The following is a 23377-nucleotide window of genomic DNA, read 5'->3' on the forward strand; positions in this document are numbered from 1 at the left end:
TTTGAGATAACTGTTTATTTATTTAACTATGCATCATATCATTTATAAATTATCCTACATGAATTCTTTACAGGAAACAGAAAAGTAGGTACAAAATCACCAATTAAAGCAAATGTTAGCACAAACATGTTTATTTTCATACACCACTGCTGTATTTTTTCCATAATGGTGAATGAACCTTTGTAACAAAGAAGTAATTGAGTTTTGAGTCTTTTTTTCTATTGTGGTTAGCTTGTTTCTGTGTCTCAGTCTCAGGACAGTTCCAGGGCTTCCTCCGACTGCAGGTGCTCCTCAGTTTTTTGAAACACAGCTCCACTTTGCTCTCCTGCTTCACCTTTGGGCTCTTCTTCCTGCCCTTGGCTGACCATGGTAGCGTCCAGCGTGTCCTGGTCGGCACTGGCATTTTGTGAGTCAGCTCCCTCGTCGTCCTCATCTTCTACATCCATCTCAAAGACACGTATGTGCCTCAGATTGGCGCTCAGCTGCCAGGAAAGGAAAACACATAGTTATTCACTAGTATGTCCTCACGCCAAAGAAATTTGAGGAGACTGAAAATGCATAACTGATCATAGTGATGACTGAAACAAATACAGGAACACTGTAGTGCATTCATTCACAAATTATATCCAAAACTATACGCCGCCCACACAAAATGTGAAGTATTATGTAAAAATGTAACATACCACGCAGGCCACTTTGCGGATTCCATTGACAGCTACAAACTGAGCCTTCATGTTTTCCAGATCTCGCCACTGATTCCCCAGCACCAGACCTTGGCAAGGGATGGTACTGCTCTGCTGGTCCAACCTGACAACGCAGGTGACATGCACAGTGTTAAAGTTAGGTCTCGTTTCTAGTGTCTTTGCAGTATGTTCTAATCTAAACTATGCACACTATCTTTCAAACAATTTTACACTTTTAAGGTCCATTAATTTTCAGCCTTTTTTTGATAAGGACGATAAATACAGACAGCAAACTGTAGGGGAATGACATGCAGACCATGGTGCCAATGACCAGTTGTTATGTTATTAAATGTCACAGCATTATAGTTACTAAAGGAATATTATCAAAATTATGCATAAAAACAGACCTCAGGTTCGGCTCCCAGTTGAATTCAGTCTCACAACTTAGGCTGGAAGCAAGAGGGATCTGAGCCAGGACACGCCTACTATTCTGTTCTTCTGATCCTTGCAAGACCACAGTTAGCATTTCATCGTCATAGAAACGAGCATCCAGGCAGCTGTAAACACAGTGAGACCTGAAAAAGAAACACAATGTAAATCAGGGTCTGCCTTTACCAGCTTTGCATTTATGTCTGTTAACCAAATTTAGGCGAGGGAACAATTTAAGCGTCACTCACTGGGCTGCGGCATTGTCGTCATCTGCACTGTCGAGATGGTGGCTGAGGTCAATCGACATGACACTGTTTGGGAGACGTCTGCAGAAGCAAAGCACATTCAGTTATAAACACAAAAAAACTCAAAGAATATACAAAGAAACACACACACATCCCCAATCAAAGAAATGTACCTGTTTGGGTCTGTTCCTTTCCGCAATAGGTAAAGTTTGGAAGGTGAAATCTCTGGCATGCAGAACAAGACATAATGCATTTTGGCCTTTTTGTCGTTCCACCTGTAGGATGATCAAAATAAATTCATGAACTCATCATTAACACCCAGCTACCTTATTATTACAGTTAGAAAACTCTATGGTGTTTGTGTTTTACTTACAAAGATGGAAGTTCAAAAAGTCGTGGAGCGTTTTCTGAGCTGGAGGAACAAATAAATACAACTTCAATCAGATTACTTGTATCATATTTAAAATAATTTAGATTATTAGCAGGCACATCATACCTCTCTGGCACGGTGTACAGGGGCAAAAAGGCAGCCTGTTTTACTGATTTCCCAATTACCTCCTGCACACAAATAAATAGAAAATAATGAAGTCTAACAAAGAGGCAGTGGTGACATTCATAACTAAATCCTTCATTGTGATGGTAAAAAAGAGAAAAGCCACAGAACACAAAACCTACTGCAGGTTTCTGTAGACAGTGCTCAATCACGTTCTCCATCATCCTCTTGACAAAGTGCAAAGACTTTTTGGGATATGAAGGAAACAGCAAAGGGCTTTCTGAATAAACCAATGAAACATTTATTAAGTTAGTTACGGCTGTGTATTTTGAGTTAAAACCATAAAACTCACATAAAATTAAGCTCTCCTCAGACATACCATTTGACCTTATGCGAAAACACGCAAATAGGTTATAAAATACCTTTCAGATGTGTGCTCTCCTGTAAAAACTTCAGCCACTGGTTTCCCTTAGTGTTGGGCGGAGACACAAGGTCCTCATCCTCGTCCTTCAGGTACTGCACATGCCCATTTGAAAGACAGACAGATCATTATGTTACAACACATATTTCTATTAAAAAACAAGACACTCAACAAAAAACCACTTACCTGACCGACTCGTTCCACGTTGAAGTACTTCCCTTTACGATCGAAGAGTTCCTCATTCTGTTAGGTCACAACGCAATTAAACTAAATTTGTGAAAACCTATTAACTCGTTAACAACTTTAAATTGTCCCAATCCCATTATACTGATCTCACCTCACTAAAATGCTCAGACAAGAAGTCAGCAACAAAGGCAATGTCCTTCTGAGTCATCTAAGAGATTAAACATCATGTTAAAATTGGAAATAAAATGTGAAATACTACACATTGTAAATCTTTCTATGATAAAACTCACCTTGTTGAGTTCTGGTGGCACATGCTCCTCGCACATTCTTAGCATAGCTGTGGGGACACAAGTGGGTGAGCATGTAAACAATAATTAAAACTTTTTGTTTTGATCTGACAAACTACCACATGTCAAATTACATAAATGCACACCAATGATAAATGTCTCTCTCAGGATCAGTCAAGGTAGTTTGAATTCTTACCTACATACAGCCACCGAAAGAAGGCTTTAAAGTTTTTCATACTCTTGTCAATCACCCTAAATTACAAAATAAATGTAGTAACGTATAGATGAAAGCAGAAGCAAATAACACAGAAATAATGTGAACATTATTCATGAACTTACTGCAGTAGTTCATTGGCTTTGAGAGAAAAGGAGCCCACAGCTGTGATAGCACCTAAATCACAAAACACACATGTGGTTATGGATGGAAAATAAGATTGACTGCAATCATTGTACACAGTTTAAACTTGTAAATGGTCTGCAGTTAAATAATGTTTTTCTACCTCATTGGTCTCAAAGTGCTTTACAGTGTTTTCATTCACCCACTCACACCAATGTTGCCAAACAACCCACTCTACCGCCCGAGCCACAGCTGCACCATTGTACCTTCTATTGCTGCTGAATCCAAACCGAGGGGTTCAAACTTTTGCTTCCATAGGGACATTCCTTTCACCTCACTGAGGTGATACAAGAGCGCCTCGGAACCACTGCAACCAGCAAAAGAGAGGGTGAGATTTAAATGAGACACTCAGGTAGCAGAGAGCACTAATGAGAACTATAAGTCAAAATACCTCTGCAGGTGACTGATCACAAGTTTCTGGATGCTGGAGTAAGAAGACTCGATGGACTGACCAAGCTTCTTCAGGCCCTATGATGGAAATGTAATGTTCAGATACTATGTAAATGTAAATGTCTAAAAAGTCTTGAGAGGGAAATTTCATCTGAACTCCTCTTACGCTCACCTTGACAGTCAGCTGGTTCATGAGAAGAGCCTGTAGTTCAGGGCTGAAAACACAAAGCCAATGTCAAGAAAATAACACATGAAGCATGATTTACCACAAGCCAACATTTACCCAGAAACTCAAACTGCAACTAGCTCAAGAGGTGTTGCTACCATCTACAGGACACTCCAGACATTGCAACAGTATAATGTGTAAATGCACACAGTGGCCACCACCTAGATTGTCCCCACAGCAGAAGCTCCAGAAACTCATCTTGAACTTGTGTGCTTGTGTTCTTTTCCTGCAAAGACAGAAAATCAGACATGAGTTGACACTCTCTTGTTTTGGACTATTAGGACAACAAAGCACTACAAACTACAAACCTGAACAAACTTAGTGAGTCGAAGATCCATCTGCATGAGGATGTCCTCCCAGGCTTCACACATACAGGTAAGTGAGAGGTGCAGGTACTGCAGCAGCGTGGAGATGTGGGTGAACTTGCGTGCCATCCTGGTGACCTCAGGCAGGCAGTCTGACAACAACCCGGTGTCCAGCTAAAATAAATTAAACAAGAAAAAATCAAGGTTAGCACAGAGAACAGGTTAGGAAGTAGGAAATAAAGCCAAATGTTCCATCTCACCTGAATGTAGCAGATCTGTGGGTTGTTATCAGTAGACCTGATCTTTGTGATGACGGACAGAGATTTGAGATCACTGGAGAGACTCAGGCTGCTACACGTTCCTGAAACCTGTAGAGCGTTATTCAATTTAAATAACATGTAACCGTGAGTTGAGGAAATCAGAAGATGAAAAAAGTAACTCTTGTGAATTTACAGAAAAGCCGTACCCCTCCTAGACTGGCAATCTTGTACATCCCATAAGCATAAAGATCCACAAAGCCGGTGTCTCCTCCAAGGACAAGTATGTTCAGTCTGCATGGAAACAACAGGGGATGGGTCCAATTTAAAAACAACAATGCATTACAAAGACTCGTATGTCTGTCTCTTGTGTTGCTAAAACAGTAATTTACCTGACTTCTCCCAGAAGATTCAGAATCTCATCAGACTTTTCCTCACTGTGATACAGACAGTTAAAAACAATCAGCTGCTATGTGAACCTAACAAAGCATACATTACATAACTGATGAATTAGTAATTAAAATGCCGTCCCACCTGAAAATCTTTGAAGTTGTGCTATAGCTAGGAAGATGCAAAAGTTTGGATAAATGTTATTCGGTGAACCAAGGAGCTTTGTTCTTCTACAGTGATATGCAGGAGTTATTGTATTGTTACCTCTTAGGAAGTGTTGGCAGCTTGGGAAGAAAAAGTTTGGATTCATCTTCCAAGTTGTAAAAGGAGCTGAGGGCACTGAAACACATCAATGCAGTTGTTCAGAATAATTTTGACAGCTACACAATGTCTCCAGCATTTATTTTATTCCTGAGCTTCATGCATACCTGCTCTCCTCCATCACCTCCATCCAATGCATGCAGGTTACAGGATTCTGCATTGGAAACACGTGAAGGATTTCTGCTTTTTCAACACCACACAGGACCACCTGCTTGGTGTCTCTGAGGCTGAAGGCCAATACTGTGGATCAAGGAGTGAGAATAAGAATAATATTTTCATCATTTTGTCAAGCAGATGACTAAAAACTGTCAAAGGTGTTCATAGTCGTCCCGTACTTTTGCCATCTGGTCTCCAGGCAAGTGCAGTAATCTCCTTCCCAGTATATTCACTGGGTGGTAGGCTCCAAACACGCTGGAAACTAGCCAAGCGATGCAGTAGCAACTACAGATAGACATAAGTCATAAAATTACTAAAACATTAAACATATCAGTACATGTTGAGGAGTGTTTTCAGCCTACCTCCCCAGTTGTGTTGGCCAGAGCTATCAAATCCCTCTTAGGAGACCATGCCATACAGAGCACAGGGTTAGGGAGTTGCTTCTCTCCCACTTGCCGGAAGGCAGGCATGCTGTTGGCTAAATCGGTGAAAAGTTTAAATTAAGTTCAGTTAAAACAATGCTTAAATATTTTATAAAAAAAAAAAAAAAAAAAAAAAAAAATACAGCTGACCCACTGCTTGTGACAAGACTGCAGCAGAGCTGGTTGATCCATTTTATTTTTTCATGTTTTACTTCAGTTTATTTTGCAGCAACGAGTCTCTTAAATAAATATTTAGAGTTAATAAAATAAAGGAATAAATATAGATTTATTTCAAACTATTTTTGAATGAATAGTGAGTTAAGAATGATTGAGGTTGAAGTGGACCATATGAAACCAACAACGTTATGAACGTTATGTATAATGATCAAGCAGATAACAGACATGCACACTTTAAAATGAGACATTAATCGATTTGTATATCATGGGATTACAACGACCAAACTCGCCTCGTTTCTTTATAGTTTGCAGCCACTAGAGTGAGTCCTAACGATCTCAGTAAATAATCTAGTCTACATTGAGAAATTAGACACGAGGCAATTAGACAAGTGCTTATTAGCTGGACCCTTACTCACCGTTAACAGTTGACAGATGAGTACCTTTCAACTATAAGTGTTAAGCTAGCAGGGTTGTTAGCAAGCAGACGAAGCTAATGCAGAGTGAACCTCGTGGATATGTATCTTCTTTCCCCGTGCTGGACATTACAAGCCGCGAAATAATGGCTGCTGCTTACCACAGTTACCTTCTTTCAAGTTTTATGTTTTTTATTTAAGTTTTCTTCGTGGTGTTTTCGCTTCTACTGAACACCGCCATATTTTCCTTTCGACCAATCAATGTTGAGCAACGGGAGCCGCGAAGGGACATATTTGCTCAAATGAGGAATCGCAAATTGTAACTGGAGCCGTACACTAGAGACAGTAGGGGAAATAAATTGAGAATTAAATAAAGGGGAAAAAAATGGCTATAGTTTGTTGGGTTACGGTCGAAACTGTGATATATGGACGTCAAGCGTTGATACTGTACAGAAGAATGACCTGAAAAATGTAAGTTGCACAAACTTGTTCATGGTTGTTATAACGAGATGTCGTTTGAGTTGAATTACTTTTGAGTTACAACTTTTTGGGCACTTTATATTTAAAAGCGCCGTAACCCCGAGTAACCCACTTGTCATGTCTCTATTAATATATAGACAATTTACAATGTGTTTTTATTCTTAAGTGTTTGAAAACGCAGTGAATTCTTAAAAAATACAATAATTACGCCAGTCGCTTTACGCGTGTCGTGCACGTATGCCCTTATTGACCTGACATGTCTGTTTTTGTAGCTCACTTCTTTAAGCGACTGGCCAAAAAAACAAGTCGCCACCAAAAAAAAAAAGTTCACACACTCTAATATTTTAATTAAGCTTTTGCATTATCACCAGATTTATTTCCATCCAGTGTTGCATTAATTTTTCACCAAGGTCTTGTGTTGATGATGAGAGAGTCTGACCACTGCATAAAGCCTTCTCCAGCACATCCCAAAGATTCTCAAAGGGGACCTAACCAACTGCAGCAACCCCAGATCATAGCACTGCCCCCACAGGCTTGTACAGTAGGCACTAGGCATGATGGGTGCATCACTTCATCTGGCTCTCTGCTTACCCTGATGCCCCCATCACTCTGGAACAGGGTAAATCTGGGTTCATCAGACCACATGATCTTCTTCCATTGTTCCAGAGTCCAATCTTTATGCTCCCCAGCAAATTGAAGCCTTTTTTTCCGGTTAGCCTCACTGATAATTGCTTTTCTTAAGGCTACACAGCTGTTCAGTCCCAATTCCTTGAGTTCCCTTCACATTGTACATGTGGTAATGTTCTTACTTTCACTATTAAACATAGCCCTGAGTCTACGGTTGTTTTTCTTCAAACGTTTAAATGATCGCCAGTCACGATCAATCAGGATTTTTTTCCAACCACATTTCTTCCTCTAAGACGGTGGTTCCCCACTATCCTTCCAGTTTATAATAATGCGTTGGACCGTTCTTAACCCAATTTTAATCATTTCTACAATCTCCAATCTCCTTCTCTGCTCGATGCATGACAGTGATTTGACCCTTCTCAAACAGACTAACATCTTTTCCACAACCACAGGATATGTCTTTCGACATGGTTGCTTAGGAAATGAGAAGCTACTCATTGCATCAGCTGGGGTTAAATAACTTGTTGCCAGATGAAAGATGATCACCCATGGAGTAATCACCCAGTAGGAGGCTCGTACCTATGTTCTTAGTTAAATCCAGATGGCGACTTTTTTTTTTTTTTTTTGGCCAGGCAGTGTATCTTTATTTCTACTCTATGGTCCAGATACTAAAAACTTTTGAGATTTTATCAGCTCATAATAACTGCATACTAATAATGTTGGATAACACACAAAAAAAAAAAAATAATTCTCGAAGTTACAGCTAATGCTTTCGGTGTGAAATGTATTAAAATGCAGAAAAAACACATATGGTATAATAGAACTACATACACCTTTATATCTTGTAACAATAGAACAACATATAACATTTTAAGATGCACACCAGAGTTGAACATACTAAGTGTGGGTATCTCAGACTTCAATGTGTGCGGCACTGACCTTGACCACATTGGTGCTGAACCTTGAAGTCAACACTAGTTTTTGCAAAATCCTCTCAGGACTGTTTTGAGATATTGTATCTGTGGGTACAACAACAACAGATTAGTGGGTGGTCTGGGGTCAATGGGTTAAGGTAGACGCCACTGGACAACACTGACAAGCTGCTGTCTCCTCACTCTCATGATCAATGTCTCAACTAGACAAACATATAACATTTTATGTTACAACACATCCTAAAATAGTTTTACTTTTGACACATTATGTGAAGAAAAATCAGGTAGTGGCTGCAGAAACAGTAAAGACTCTAGACTGACATACCTGACCAGGCTAGCAAACATAATCTGTGCTAGAAGGAGCTGTGTTGTGGTGTGCACATATGGACATGCTGGAAATGTTCCAATACTATTCTTATACTTACATTGACCCCAAACAGACTGTCTGTAGGTTATACATAGATGTCAACACTAAATAATGCAGTTATCTTTAAATAATACCTTCCACAGGGGCAAAGCTAACTGGGGTAGGATGACAAGCATGGAGAATTGAAGATTATTCATTAGCTGTGAGTGTGCATGCATACACTAGATAGTTATTACAGTGGAAATTCCTTTTAAAATTATCACTGACACCTAAGTCTAATCAGTAGATTGATGAAGAACCAGAATAGCTCTGAGAGCACAAAATGTGATAGTGTCCCAGAAATAGATCAAGTGAGGCTGCATGGTCCTCAACTGTCTGTGTCTTTCTAGCTCACTGTGTTGGCCTTATCTTTCCCTGGGACACTTGACAAGATAGCAGAAAATGCTAAATACTGGTGCTATCGCCTGGGCAGAGTTGAAAATACTAAGTGTAGGTGTCTCAGACTGCAATGTGTGCAGCATTGACCTTGACCAAATTGTTGCTGCACCTTGAAGTAAACACTAGTTCTTGCAAAATCCTCTCAGGACTGTTTTCAGATATTGTATATGTGGGTAAAACAGATTAGTGGGTGGTCTGGGGTCAATGGGTTAAGTTGGACACCACTGGACAAAACTGACAAGCTGCTGTCTCCTCAGTCTCAGGATAGATGTCTCAACTAGACAAACCTGGACCTCACCAACAACTGACTAACTCAGCAGGATGTCTACTACATATCTTCATTACACAGATCTGTGGTTCCAAGTGTCACCAGTGCAGACTGGAAATCTATGATAGTTATATCAACCACACTTGTACAGGCCTATAAGAACATAATGTGGGCGTGTGGTTTTAAATATTTGGAGCAGCATGTGTTTACTGTGTTTAATTAACAAATACTGATTCAGTACCACCGTCTGTTCTCCAAGACTACCTCAACACTCTCTCTTCTTGCCAGTATTCTGGCTGTGAAACCTGAGCCAGGGGCCAAATATAGCCCCACTCAGTGAGCAGTTAGGGACCAGGACAGATGGAACAGCAGGCCACTGCAGAGGCAGTACGCAATTGGACCCTGAGCCCGAGAGATCCTGTTGACTGTCTGACCAATAAGGCTGCTCTTCTGGAAAGAGAAGCTTCTTTCTTCTCATTCTTACTTAAAAGAGACAAACCTGGAACCCTAGAACCAGGAACGAGAATTTGGACAACAGCCCGCTTTAAGGTAAGTTACATTCTGTATTCATATCTGTGTATTCAGTGGCTTGGTTCTTAATTGTTATTATCAAGACTATAACCTTATTCATTCAGTGTAACGGTAACAATACAGCTGTTTTAAACATAGTCTTTATACATACATATATAACAGTCAAGTCAGACATATGTTCTTTCATGTTTTTATTATGTATTTTATTCATTGAAAATGAATAGAACATACTGTAACTACATAATTTAACATAAGCTAACTCTAGGAAAGATAAGAACGTAATGGAAACTTTAACAACAGGAAGATATTAACATTTTGTCAAGCCATCTCAATGTCTCAAATTTTCCACATTCATATTTAATCAGCACTGCGCTGTTGTCATTGTTCTTTTTAGGTCATAGAGCACTGAGGTACATTGTCCGGGTTTATTCCTTTGTGTTAAGGCAGTAACCATCAGTGTGTATTTGTATAAATCTAGATATACCTGTATGTGAGTGTGTTTGAACATAGCGACCTCTCTCCTGAGCCCCGGGTGGGTTTGGGTTGTGGCGCTGCTGTGAAACACAGCCCAGGGGATTAAAAATAACAACAGCTGGTCTTCAGGACGCCATGAGGCGCTGGGTGTCACGCTGCGTCATACATGTATATACACCCATCGCCTAACAGCACACTAAACATCCAGAGTGAGCTTCATGGGAGATCATAGCCAAAGCAACGTACCTCTTTTAAACTACACATGATCTATCTCACATTTCAATCAAGAAATCAGACTGAAATATGATGGTGCATCATGTGGAATAAATGTACTCATGTCAACCTCCTTATTTTGGATTAGCAAGATTCCCCTTTGTTTGTTTCATCAGTTGTTCACAAAATGTTAGGACATTATAACACAGTTGTGCCAATTATATTTTGTTAAACTATTGTATTAGCATATGTACAGTGCTGCTTGAAAGTTTGTGAACCCTCAAGACATGGTCACTGTCTTTGTAAAAAACATTAAAATAACCTCATTAAACATATATCCAAATCCCAATTTGTAAAGAACACCTTCCAAATAAGGGACACACACAAAAAAAGAGATATATTTTCATTGTTTAATTCAACAAAAGTGGTTTATTTCACAAAAACTGAAAATTTCACATGTGCAAAAGTATGTGAACCCTTGTATTAGTAGCTTGTGGCTCCTCCTTTTGCAGCCATTACTTCAACCAAACGTCTTCTGTAACCAGTAACTAGTCTCTCGCATCTGCTTACGGGGATTTTTGCCCATTCCTCCTTGCAGAACTCAGCCAGTTGAGAGAGGTTGGAGGGACATCTGGCATGTACCAACTTCTTCAGGTCTCGCCACAACATTTCAATTGGATTAAGGTCTGGACTTTGACTGGGCCAATCCAGAGTACGAATCCTGTTTCTCTGAAGCCATTCCTTTGTAGTTTTGCTGGAATGCTTTGGGTCATTGTCTTGTTGCATAATCCATTTTCGGCCCAGCTTCAACTCCCTGACTGATGGCAGGAGATTCTGGTCAAGAATCTGTTGATATGCCAGAGAATTCATGGTTCCTTGGATGATATGGAGTCGTCCAGGTCCAGAAGCAGAAAAGCAGCCCCAGACCTTCACGTTTCCACCACCATGCATCACTGCTGGGAGGAGGTTCTTTTCTTCATATGCAGTGTTGGCTTTTCTCCAAACATAGTGATTTTGATTGTGACCAAATAATTCTATTTTGGACTCGTCTGTCCAGAGAATGGACTTCCAGAAGGCCTCTGGTTTGTCCAAGTGCTCTCTGGCAAAGTTGAGACGGGCAGCTTTGTTCTTTTTTGAGAGCAGAAGCTTCCTTCTAGCAACCCTCCCATAAATGCCATGGTTGCTCAATTTTCGTCTGATTGTAGACGCATGCACATTTGTCCCAGATGCTATCAGAGAGGTCTGCAACTCTCTAGAGGTGATGTGTGGGTTGGCCTTTACCTGATTTATTATTTTTCTGGTGCTTCTGGGTGATAGTTTTGATGGGCGTCCACTTCTAGGCAGAGTTGCTGTCATGTTGAAGGCCCTCCATTTGTAAATTATTTGTCTTACAGTGGATGGATGGAGCTGGAATCTTTTGGAGATGGTCTTGTAGCCGTCCCCAGACTGATGGGCTGTCACTACTCTCTTCTTCATGTCTTCTGATATCTCCTTTCCTCTCGGCATTGTTGATTTGTATGGGACCACAGTGGTTTGGTTGGTTTCCTCTCTCTTTTAATTAGTGCAGGCCAAACCCTTTCCCTAGGATGTCCCATTTCATTGGTCTGCTTAAATGATTAATTAAGCACCCAAATGTGTTTCACCTGAGTCTGTTACCTGCTTGACTTAACCAATGCAGCGGGGGGTTCACTTACTTTTGCACATACACTAATTCCATTTTTCATGTAGTTTTTGGGCTACTTAAACAAGTCCCACTAAACAAGTACATGCAATTGATAAACATGTATCTGACATTTCATACATAAAAACTGGTGATAATAAAATTAGAAAATCATGGTAAAACAACAGAAACATCTAAACTGCTCAGGGGGTTCACATACTTTCAAGCAGCACTGTATATATACAGTACCAAATGAATCAATGGATGCATTTTGATTGTTGATGAATTCAGACTCTTTCATTTATCAGAAAAACATCTGTTTTTTCTGATTTTCTGATTACAGTGTCTTCCACTGAAAATATGAATAAAAGAGACTATTTTATTCTTGCAATTTTATGGAAACACACTAAGCATACTAAAAACACTAAAAAAATACAGTAAAATAAATAATAGTTTATTTTAGCTTTAATCTGAGTTTATATGGTGTAAAACATGTGTGAGGAAAGAATAACAAAGAACAAAGGGATTGTGCTAGAGTGGTAAGACTAGTCATGTTCATATGACCTCTCTAAAGGCCTCTGCTAATACCTACCAACTGTGTCCAGACAACAGCGGGCTGAGTCATCCTTCCTGCTATGGCTGCAAGAACAAATGAAATGGCATTGTAAAGTTTATATTTTAACACTGACTTCTCAAAGGCCTGCTCTTCATTTGTCTGTTTGAGATGAGATGATCTTATACAGAATAAGCTGTTGTGTCTGAATTGTAAATGAATGTAACTGGCTGGTTAATGAGATTGAATTTGCATTTCAGGATGCAGGACGGGAGTTGGAATCCGCCACTCCCCATCTCTCTGCTGCTGAAGGATCCGGCGGCAGGTGTGACTTTGGAGGGTGATGGGGGCGTGTTTTCTGAGGCATCCTCTGACGGGGAACTCTGCCTGGACTCAGTAACAGAGCTGGATTCTGGAGATGGAGACTTTGCAGATCTTACTGCCTTCTTGAGCGCAGAAGAGATTAATCGTAGCCTGGACTTGGCCCGGGAGGCCTTTGGTGATGCAGGTGAATCTGGCGATCCAGGCCCCTCTAATCCTACACAACAGGAGCAGGTTCTCCAATCTGTCCCCTCCCTTCCTGTGTCCCCTCAGATAACTGAAAATTTCATTGCAAGCCCAAACCTGCACCACCAGACCAAAGCCCCCTGCCCAGACGACAATGCAGCAGGTAGCATCTCCTCCAGCCAGAATGCCCCCCTCAGCAACCCTGTACATGTGTCCAGTGAGGCTCCATCCTCTACTGAGAAGGTTGTTGTTCGTCACAAACCCATCCAGCCAGTGTATAAGCAGGATAAACCCAGGCTGGTTCACGAAGGCCTGGAGCTGAATGATCGAGTGGCTTCAGCAACAGAGTTCTGCAGCCGAGCTGCCACGTTTATTGAGGAGCTATCATCCATCTTCAAAGGTTCTGCTCATTTGGAGCAGCAGGTGGAAGAGGATTCCTCCTCTCCGGATAGTGGCTATCTGTCTCCAAGAAGTCAGCGGCCGGCCCCTCAAGGCTCAGCCTCTGTTCCCCCTGTGCCTTCTGGCCAGCAAGAGGAGACACCGTACAGCCAGCCAGACATGGTCCCTCAACTTGGGAGTCCAGTGGGAGTGGCAGTTTCTGCAATGTACCAACACGCTGGAGCTCCAACAGCATCTGGACCCCTGTCCCCTCCTCAATTCCTCCAGAAGCTGAAGAGTCAGGAAGTGGCTGAAGGGAGCCCTGTTCGTCTGGAATGCAGAGTCAATGGAAACCCCCAACCCCTTGTCCGGTAGGTTTTTACTTTAATTTAACATTATTTTGCAGGTTGGACTTGACTGGTACCTGCTATTATAGCTTGATATTATAATATAGAATAACTAGGTGTTTGAGAAGCCTTCCCCATTTGCTGATAAACCACTGAGAAATGTCTCCCTTGAGGACAAGTCTTCAATAAATCTGTCTGTTTTTTCATTAGAATCAAAGATGAACACCATTTAATTTCACTGAGATGTTTATTAAGAGTGGAAAGGTAGCCTTTGGTGGTAGTAAAACAGGAAAATCCTTGCAACATCTCTTGAATAGCTCTTCTGTTATTCACTGAGTTTTTTATTGGTGGTGTTGACCTGTTTCTCCCCGCTTACACAGAAGACTTGTGTTCTGGCATAATATTGTGTAACAAGTTCAAGAGTCCTGGCATTATTCATAATACTGAAGATCACAGTTCTGACATTCATAAGTGTGGTACTAAGTGAATTACAGGATCGGTTCACCAAGTTTTTCTCAAACTTCATAATGAAAAGTAGTATTCAGCCCAGCAAATGTAGTTTTAGTTCTATTTTTCCAGTTTATGAGATATATTTCAATGGAGATTAATGGCATTATATTTATTCACTCAAAGTGTAGAAAAAGTGTTTTTAGTTACAAATCAGATTCCTTTTAATACAGTATATTACAGTCGACTGAGAGTAGAAGAGAAAACATAGTACAGGAAAAAAACTTTATTTTTGGGTCAATAATCAATAAAGAAAAGTCTAGTTTGGTCTTAAGCTTTTAAATTAATATGATTTAAGTATGCATTGACCTACACAAAGAATGAACCTTTAGTGTCTGTGATGTTGACCAGACCAAGTGGCAGGATCCAGCCTCTCTGGCCTGCCTGTTACAGATAAGGTGAGTCAGGTGGAAGGCGGCCAAGAGGTAAGAGTTACCCATGTGTTGACAAGAAGAGCACCTGGTTTTGAGTTGGGGGGACTTCCACTGTGTGTAAGCGTATTTGACTATTGGTACCTATCCAGTTAAACTGGGACGCTGCCTAATTTATGCCTGGATGACCTGCTATCCCTTTAGAGAAGACAACAACTTCTGATCCCGGGTTATTTGCACCAGTTCATCAACAAACTAAAAATACACTCCTCTCTTGTTTCTAGAAATGTCAACCTCACCACTCAGTCAACATGGTTGCTGTTTACTACGGAGTCATACCTGATCTAATTAAGGTTTCAGTCTGTTCAATTAGTTGCATTGTGGTAGTTGCTCCTGCTTTTCTGGTTGAAATTCATGGACCCAGGATCATACTGTCCATACAAATCACATTTAAAACAGTGACTCACTTAAAATATTAAAGCCAAATATTCAATAAAGTTGCTATAAAAGTCTGTATTTATTTATATGCATGGTCTATTTTTTATTAGCAATCATTATACAGTATTGTTAGAAATCAATATGCTATGTCAGAGTTTGCACTCTGACATATCCATTTCACGCTGACATATAATGCGTATTTGTACATAATTTTACAGAAATTTCACAACAGCAGCTTGTCATGTTTGGTATCTTTTGGTACTACTATTTAAATAATGTAGGCTTAATCAGTACTATTTTTGTTTGCGTCTATAATGATAGACCAAAGACTCCCATGGAGTCAAAGAGGTTCAGTTTCAGGGAGTTTTTAGAAGGTGATTTGTTTTTAGGTGTTGGTGTGATCACATAAAACCACTAGCTCAGGCCACGTATCTCCCCAGTAGGCTGTGAGGGGCCTCTTCTGCGGCTGTATAAATAGTCTTCAGGCCAATAGGAGCCAGGCACAGGAATGCAGGCAATGCAATGACGAGGCGTTTTCAGTCACCGGGCTCTACATCAGCCCACACTTTCTTGGGGAATAGGAAGGTAGTGTATAGCACGTTTAACCATAGGGAAACAGGAGAGGCCAGACTCTGTGGCGGTATCACTGTATGACACAGAAAATGAATGGAAAGCTGAGAGTAGTGAGGTGAAATATCTTAGAATAGTTACACTGTTGAAAGTGAATTGGGTTGTTGTTGCATAACTAGGAGAATAGATCTGAAACTGAGAGCAGATTTGTGCAGTGTATTGTTATCTTGAAAGACAAGCTCTCACTGTTGTCTGTTCAGTGCTACAAATGATTTGTCACTTCCTGTGTTGGCTACAGATTTTGGACACTAGATGGCAGCAAATTGTTTACTGTTGAAAACAGAATTGAAGAATTGTGCAGCTTTTGGAAGCTGCGTGAGTGATCATAGTAAATTATCACACACATATATATAGTAAATTAGCAACATAATGCAACAGTCACCGATGGGTCAGACAACATAGCTGTCTTTGACATTCTCCTGATGGGTAGTCAGTAATGACTTTTGATTCAACCAGCATGGATTATTTTGTCAGAGCTGGAGAGTTGGGAGTGACTGTTATGGCTGAGATGAAATAGCCTGCCCTATAACAACAGCATAGCCTACGTCAGAGAAACAAGAGTTACTAATGTAGCCGGGTTCCATGAATTCACAATTTCTGGCAGTCGGGATGAATCTAGGAAGTGTCCACAACAGGTTTGTGATCCCCCAGTTGAAAAAGAAACTTTGTGTTATGAGGAAAGATTACAGTCTAAAAAAGAAATGTTTGACACTGAATGACTATAGACTGTAAGCATACGTCATACACACACCTCTGTTTTTCTGTATTTACTCCCTCTGCTAGAAAGGGAAACACAAGTTCCGCACTGCAGCTTTAAATTTTTTCCAGAGGATTTCAAATACCTTATTTCATTCAGTGTTAATTTCCCATGGACAGCGCCTTTGATGCAGTTGCCAGCACGAGCAGGTGATGCACCTCCTCACCTCCTCTTCAGACTCAGGCTAATGAGTTGGTGCTGATGCCAGCATTTTGCACGGCCAGTGGAATAGGCATTCCTGGGAGCTGGGTGCTGGGCGCGGTCTTCCGTGGTCTACCACAGTTTGTCTCAGCCGGAGAGCCTTACGGTGCTGAGTGCCTGGTATTCTTCAGTATGCCCTCATGCTCCTTACACACAATGTTTTATGTAATGCTCTGTTTATAATGATGCATTTCTGGGATGCATCCATCATGTGCATTTTTTGGTTCTGAAGTCATGTTTTCCTGTTTTTAGTTTTGAAAGGGTCTAGTTTTGGTTTTTAAAATTTGCTCTTGACGTGAGACAAACTGCCATGTATTCAGTCTATATAAGTCTGTGTGTGTCTCTGTCACAAATCATGGCTCAGATCACCGATATCTCAGTATTTCAATGGAAATCAGGAAGAGAAACACATACCGGATTGTGGTGTCACATTCTAGGCATTTTGTCCGATACTCTTCCATGTTATTACCAGCCAGCTGTAAAAACCATGCATTTCAAAACTTGATGTGGAGTTGAATGAAGAGAGGTGCAGTTATAGCAGAGAGCAGCCTTGGCTTTTTAGTTTCAAACAAATGCACACAAACCACAACGGAAACTTTTGGAAGTCGAGAGGCTGCTGAAGAATTCTGCGAAGACATCTACACTAGGCGGTGTCTCCAACATCAGGAGGAGACGACATTCCAAAGACTGATGATGGAATTTCTTATCAAATATTGACTATGATCTTTGTTCAGACTTAAACAAACTTCCCTCTTTGAGCTAAGATTGATCAGTAGGGCCAGAGACATCAGAGGGAACACAGACATATAAGGACATATATACAGGTAAACCTCTTTACTGTGTTTTGCACCTTGTCTGTGCTTTTATGCACACTAAATTGTTTCATTTTGCTCTCCATTGTGAATTATCTGACCGGCCTCTCCCTCTAACAGACGTGGTTCAGACCTGGAAACCCAACCACCCAAGTCACTCATTATCTAATCAGAACAACGAGGCCTCAGGAAGGTGTTATGTCCTGTTACTCACTCGCAATCAGAAAATATCCTGCTTGGCTCTGGGTGGCTTGCAACTGAATACTTGGGATTAACCTATTACATCAGGTGTCAAACCATTTTACTGTATTGGTTCCTCTGCTTCATTATAAACTTGGAGATCAGAGAGAATCCCAAGAAGAGTCCTAAAAACATCAAAATTATTCAATTAACCCACAAAAAAAACCCCAAAAGGAATCAGCTATGGATAAAAAATGCAAACTGAGTCGCAAGAAGTTGTAGTTAGAACATTTGTCCTCTGGTTTTACTCTGTTCTAATACAAATCTGCTGGTCTATAAATGTGGATGCTTTTCCTTTAATCTTAAACACAAGAATTTAAATCTAAACTTTGTGAAGTGTCAAAATCATAAAATGTGGAGTGTACCCTTTATCCTAAAAGTACTTGAGAAGAAATGTGATTGTTATTGTTGAAGGGAGTCTTGCCTTAGCCTGAAAGTTTCTTGTTTAACTACAGTTTGGATTTTGATTACACATCTACTTTTTTCATTCTTCCCTGCAGACTTCTTGGTGCTACAATAACTTCCTACTCTTTTGCACAACAGATAAGGGAATTATTCAGTTCTGGCATAGCAGCCTGTTGAAGAAGAAGTAGTTGCCATACGAGCTAAGAGTTACAGTAGCTCTTCCTCCTACATTTTGTGAAACAGACTTGGTATGAGGTCATAGCAGGTGACCCAGTGCTGACTCATGACGTAGCCCGACTGTAATGCTGACTGTTTGGCCTGTTTCTGCAAGGCCATAATTTTAAAATCTCCCTCGTGGACTCATTTGATCTCTGCAGGAGGAGTGGAAAGGGAAAAGCACTGGTATTTTTATACCTGATTAAAAAAAATATAAAGATTTTGTAAGAATGATGTCATTTCATATTTAAGCTCCAAATAATGAGAGAGACTGCAGTAACGGTGGGGCTGTACTAACTCTATATTATATGGGGACAGAAACTCAACATTCCTGAAACATGAAAACATTTAAAAAAGATTTAAATTACTAGTACTGTATGGAGATTTAACAGGTTGCTGTGAGGTAGTCAGTTTGACGTATTATTTAGTTCTTACCGTGCTGATAACTGAACCGTGTTCATGACTCTGTTTTCAAGATGTGTTTAAGGCGCGAGTACATTTGAGCTTGTTCACTGCAGGCTGCCAGAAAGTTTCACAAGTTAGCCATAAATAGACAAAGAAACTTTCATGTAATCTATATCACCACTGAGCGGTCGTATACATCTGGCCTGCTGCAGATCATGTACATGTACACATTGAGTTATCAGCAGTAAAACACTCAGACAGACACACGTCAGAGGTATTCTTCACTGGTACGTTAACTGCGGCCGTGACGAATGGAGCTGTCCTGTCTCTAAGCCTCAGTGGTGGCCCTGACTCTCTGCCAATCTGGAGACACAGTGTGAAGTTTCACCCAACGAGGTGAGATTTTCCTGCTCACCTTCCAGCCTTAGAGTCTAGGAGTGTCCTGAACTTGACTGGTTATGACATGTAATCGCAAAGTTCACACTCATCCTCTGATCCAGTGACACATACGCACATAGCTTTTATTGTAATGTGTAAACTTTCACATTATCTATTGTAGGAAATTAAACACATTACAGACATGTACTGTAAAATGTGGACATCACAATTTCTAATCCAGGGGTCAGACATCTAATTGTCCTCGCTAAGTGTATACACCAGACACGCAGCCAAGAGGATGGTGGGCTCACAGACAGCACCGTGTTGAAATCACATTTAGCGCTTGGCGGATGTGTCTTGTAACACCATGAAAAAGGATTAAAACTTAACACAGCGTGATTTGGTTTGTAATTTACCGTGTAGTCAGCCAGATTTAAGAAGGAATGCTAATATTCTTCCTCTATGAGCAAACTGGACAGGGCCAAAAAATCACCATTAAACTATGACCTTTAAAATGGCTAAGTAAGAAATGAGAGCAGAGGTGAAAGAGATTTGTAAGGGGTTATATAAGTGGATCAGTGACAGTTGAAGAAGTAGAATACCAGATTTAATATGAAGCATGTCTGTTGCGGATAAAGGCAGCGGTCATGCACATCAGGAGGATGGTAATCCAAGACAAGTTCAACAGGGAGAATGGGCAGAGGACATGCCATAAATCTTAACTCTGAACTAAAGCCTCTTTAGCTATCTGGTGCTAGCAGGACTATTTGACCTCATCTGTGAATGTGAACACACTTACCATATCCATTATCAAGCTTAGCCTGGTAAGTGACAGGGGAATGCTCACTGGCAATCAGTCAGATCACACCCACCAATTACTGAAGCTTCTCACGAAATTCAGTTTCATGTCTATAAGAGCAAAGCTGGCTATGTATACTTAAACAATTTTAGGTGTGGTCAAGTCATTATAGTTTTGCCATAACATGATGCTGACATTAACAAGGACTTGTGTTTTCTGCTGAGACACTCAGGCTCTTTCTGTCTCTGTGCACTCAGTTAAAGTTTTGATTCATCCGTGCCTCAGGGTCTGTTCCGCAGCTGGGCTGTGAACAGTAAGCAGTAAGGGTTGAATTCCTCTGTTCACCTGTTAAATGACTCTGCTAGTCATCATGCTTGATAAGGCATAGCCATTAGATTCAGCTTACAGTAATCTGCCTTTTGATGAGTTATTTTAGGCTGTTATTTTTCTTGGATGTTGGATTCCCGTGTGACTGCCCGAGAGCTGCGTTTGATGTTGAGCCTGATTCAGTTATGTATCTCTGACAATACTGAGGTGGTGGAATTTGTGCTGTGCAGTTGTAAGTGTTTGTGTGCCTCTGGTTGTTGCCTGTATGGAAACAGCAGCAAGCTCTGTTGGTGTCTAAAACTGTAAAATGTGTACATGTATTGTCCACTGGGCTGCATGTTGTGCGAAAATCAGAGCCTGCGCAGGATACTTGTTTTACGAGCAGATGAGAGGTCAAATGGGACTCATAAAAACAAGCTCAAGTCTTCCTTCCCATGTACATGTGACAGGATAACAGCTGTGCGAATGTTAAACTGTCTTACATAGAGACTCAAGATATGCATCTCAGTTCCTTGTGTTCTCCATGTTTGTCTTTTCTGTCAGTCGAATAAAATGTCTCTCCTTTTCCACCCTTTTCAGTTGAATGTGGAGACTCCTGATATCATGGTGAGTGACAGTTGGAGTGGGGGGTCTGCGGGATTTGGTTTCATGTGAGGGAAAGAGGAGGTGGAGGAGAGGAAGAGGTTTAATGTCTGGCTCATGTGTGCCTGATCAGAGCTCACATCTAAGTCCATAAATTCGAAGGGAGGAAAAGAAAGAGGCCACGCAGTTCAAACAGTGACTGCAGCAACGTCATTCGCCTGTTGCCTTTATTGGCATTTGTCTCTTCTAGTAGTATTTTGTTGGCAGGAAGTTTACTAATTAATTTCTCTTCTTTTTCAGTTTTCAACATTGCAGAATTACATGGTGTTTTGTGTTCAGTACTGACTAATGTTTGAGAAGTATCTTATCAGTGTGTTGCTCATACTTCCACCCTTAGAGGTCTCAGTGTTTGCTTAAGAATGGCAAATATTCAATAATCACTAATGTTAAGCTGCATTGCTCACACATACATGAAGAGGATTGGTTGGATTTTCATGCAGGCGGATTTTTTCTTCATATGTTTGTCTGCTCGCGTGTTTGCGGGAGGGTTGTGGTGGCAAAGTGTGTGTGTGTGGAGGAGGGTACGCACATTAGATCTTCCTGGTATTTAGTAGCTGTGGTCTACTCATGACCAAAAGTATGCCCCTTTCTTTGTATAAAAACATTAGTCAGAAATTGCACCTGGTTCATGCAGTTAGTATGACAACTACAACAGGAGAGACAAAAGCTTATTACCCCGTGAAAGATCTAGCGGTGTGGTTGGTGACTCACAGCTCAAGTCTACATGTGACCGCAAATCTGCTCTCTGAGTGTGGTTCGGCTATTGAATTAACTATGTCTAATTGGTATTCCCAGAAAGTTCTGATACATACCTAAAATTGTCTGACACAGACTGCTGTGTGGTTTGCATTCAGCAGAAATTACTCAGTGGCAGGAAGATGGATGGTCGTGGTTATGGAAGAACTTAGAAATGTGTAAATTGGGTGAAATTCACTGAAGCACAGGATCTGGTGGAAGCACTCCCATAGGTGCTGTATGTGAAAGCCTACTGTACATGGTTTCTCCACTGGGATAATTGGGCAAAGTCCCAATAAAAAATGGAAAAACAAGAAAAGAAATCTGAACATGTGCATATGTCACTTTTTTTTTCTGTTGGCCAGGGCAGTCAGCTAAGTTGCAATCGAGACATTATTGTACGCAACCCTTGTGGCATTGCACTTCATTTTTGCTTTTCTGAGCCTAAAATACATTATATATGATGACCTGAATCAGATAAGTGTGAGGACATGTTTTTCATTAAAGCTGAACTTACCTTTACATCCAAGGCTGCTGAAGTAATGAATGGCAACCATCTAGTTGTTACTGGTGTTGTTGCTTCCAGAGTTAAAGAAAAAAAAAAAAAACGATTGTTCAGTACAATGTGACAATGTCTAGTTAGCCTGCTGTTAATTTACCCACTGAACTTGGCACCTTATCCATCATAGCATCATAGTTCAACACTGTTTGCATCGCCCTCCCTGACAGATTTGGCCCTCTGTAGCTCGAAGGCTTCAGGAAACACTTTCCTCCATACCAGAGCCACGTCATTGACAATATAATTTACTTTTACCCAAAGCTAGTTTTACAAATAGTTAAAAAAGAAGGGGCCAAATACACATGTAACGTCATCCACAGTGGGCCAGTTGTCTGATCTTAGCCAACCATCCTCTTCCTCTTAGTAGAGGCATCATGCTGCTGTTTAAATATGTAGGCTAATTTATGTGATATGACTGATATGTTTAAATTTGGCCTCTTCTGGATGTTGCGTTTGTTGGTTTTCGTGCTGGGTTTATTTGACAGCTGGGAGGATATATTGTCCTCATAGTGTGACATCATGAGAGGACATATCCTCTGTTTTTGTTAGTGTCCTTTGGTCTCCTTGGAGCAAAAACAGAAGTTGCCGTGACAGCATGACCCCATTTTTTGTGATGTCAACTGACCCTCAGAAAACCTTTTCAAACATAGAAATGTTATTTATTAGTGTTTGTCTGTTTGATTCACATGTACATAGATTATTTACGTTAGGGAAACGGGTCTGCTTGTTGTGAGTGGCTGTATATATTAATGTATATTAATATATTAATGGTTTGTCTTACAGTAAAACAAAGCAAAGTGGCTTTGTGGAGGGCACTGTCAGTTGTTCAGTAATTAATGGGAACATGGAGTGTGTACAAACCTTTCCTCTCATGAACTCAGATTTTATAGTCTCTTAGAGAGAACTATGGTGCTTTTCATGTTGTTATCAGGACAAAAGGGAGCAAGTTCCTCCAGAAACCAAAGGAATTTGAATAAAAGAA

The 23377-nt window shown here is 40.6% G+C and overlaps 1 protein-coding gene across 1 annotated transcript; it reads right to left on the reverse strand.

Moving 5' to 3' along the window:
- Positions 1-38: 38 nt before the first annotated feature.
- On the reverse strand, positions 39-6447 carry anapc4 (anaphase promoting complex subunit 4). Its single transcript, XM_084547512.1, has 28 exons — positions 6202-6447; positions 5549-5664; positions 5366-5471; positions 5138-5270; positions 4974-5048; positions 4854-4880; positions 4712-4756; positions 4529-4613; positions 4323-4430; positions 4066-4236; positions 3919-3983; positions 3704-3746; positions 3533-3609; positions 3348-3448; positions 3084-3135; positions 2941-2996; positions 2748-2794; positions 2609-2665; positions 2458-2514; positions 2273-2366; positions 2033-2130; positions 1854-1915; positions 1731-1769; positions 1531-1632; positions 1361-1438; positions 1091-1258; positions 684-807; positions 39-482 (listed from the first exon to the last, which is right to left on the reverse strand). Exons 2-28 carry the CDS (start codon positions 5654-5656, stop codon positions 252-254), a joined length of 2409 nt encoding a protein of 802 aa, XP_084403638.1. The 5' UTR covers positions 5657-5664; positions 6202-6447; the 3' UTR covers positions 39-251.
- Between the last annotated feature and the right edge of the window lie 16930 nt (positions 6448-23377).

This window comes from Chelon labrosus (genome assembly GCF_963514085.1).
Source record: "Chelon labrosus genome assembly, chromosome: 7".
NCBI classification, from domain to species: Eukaryota; Metazoa; Chordata; class Actinopteri; order Mugiliformes; family Mugilidae; genus Chelon; species Chelon labrosus.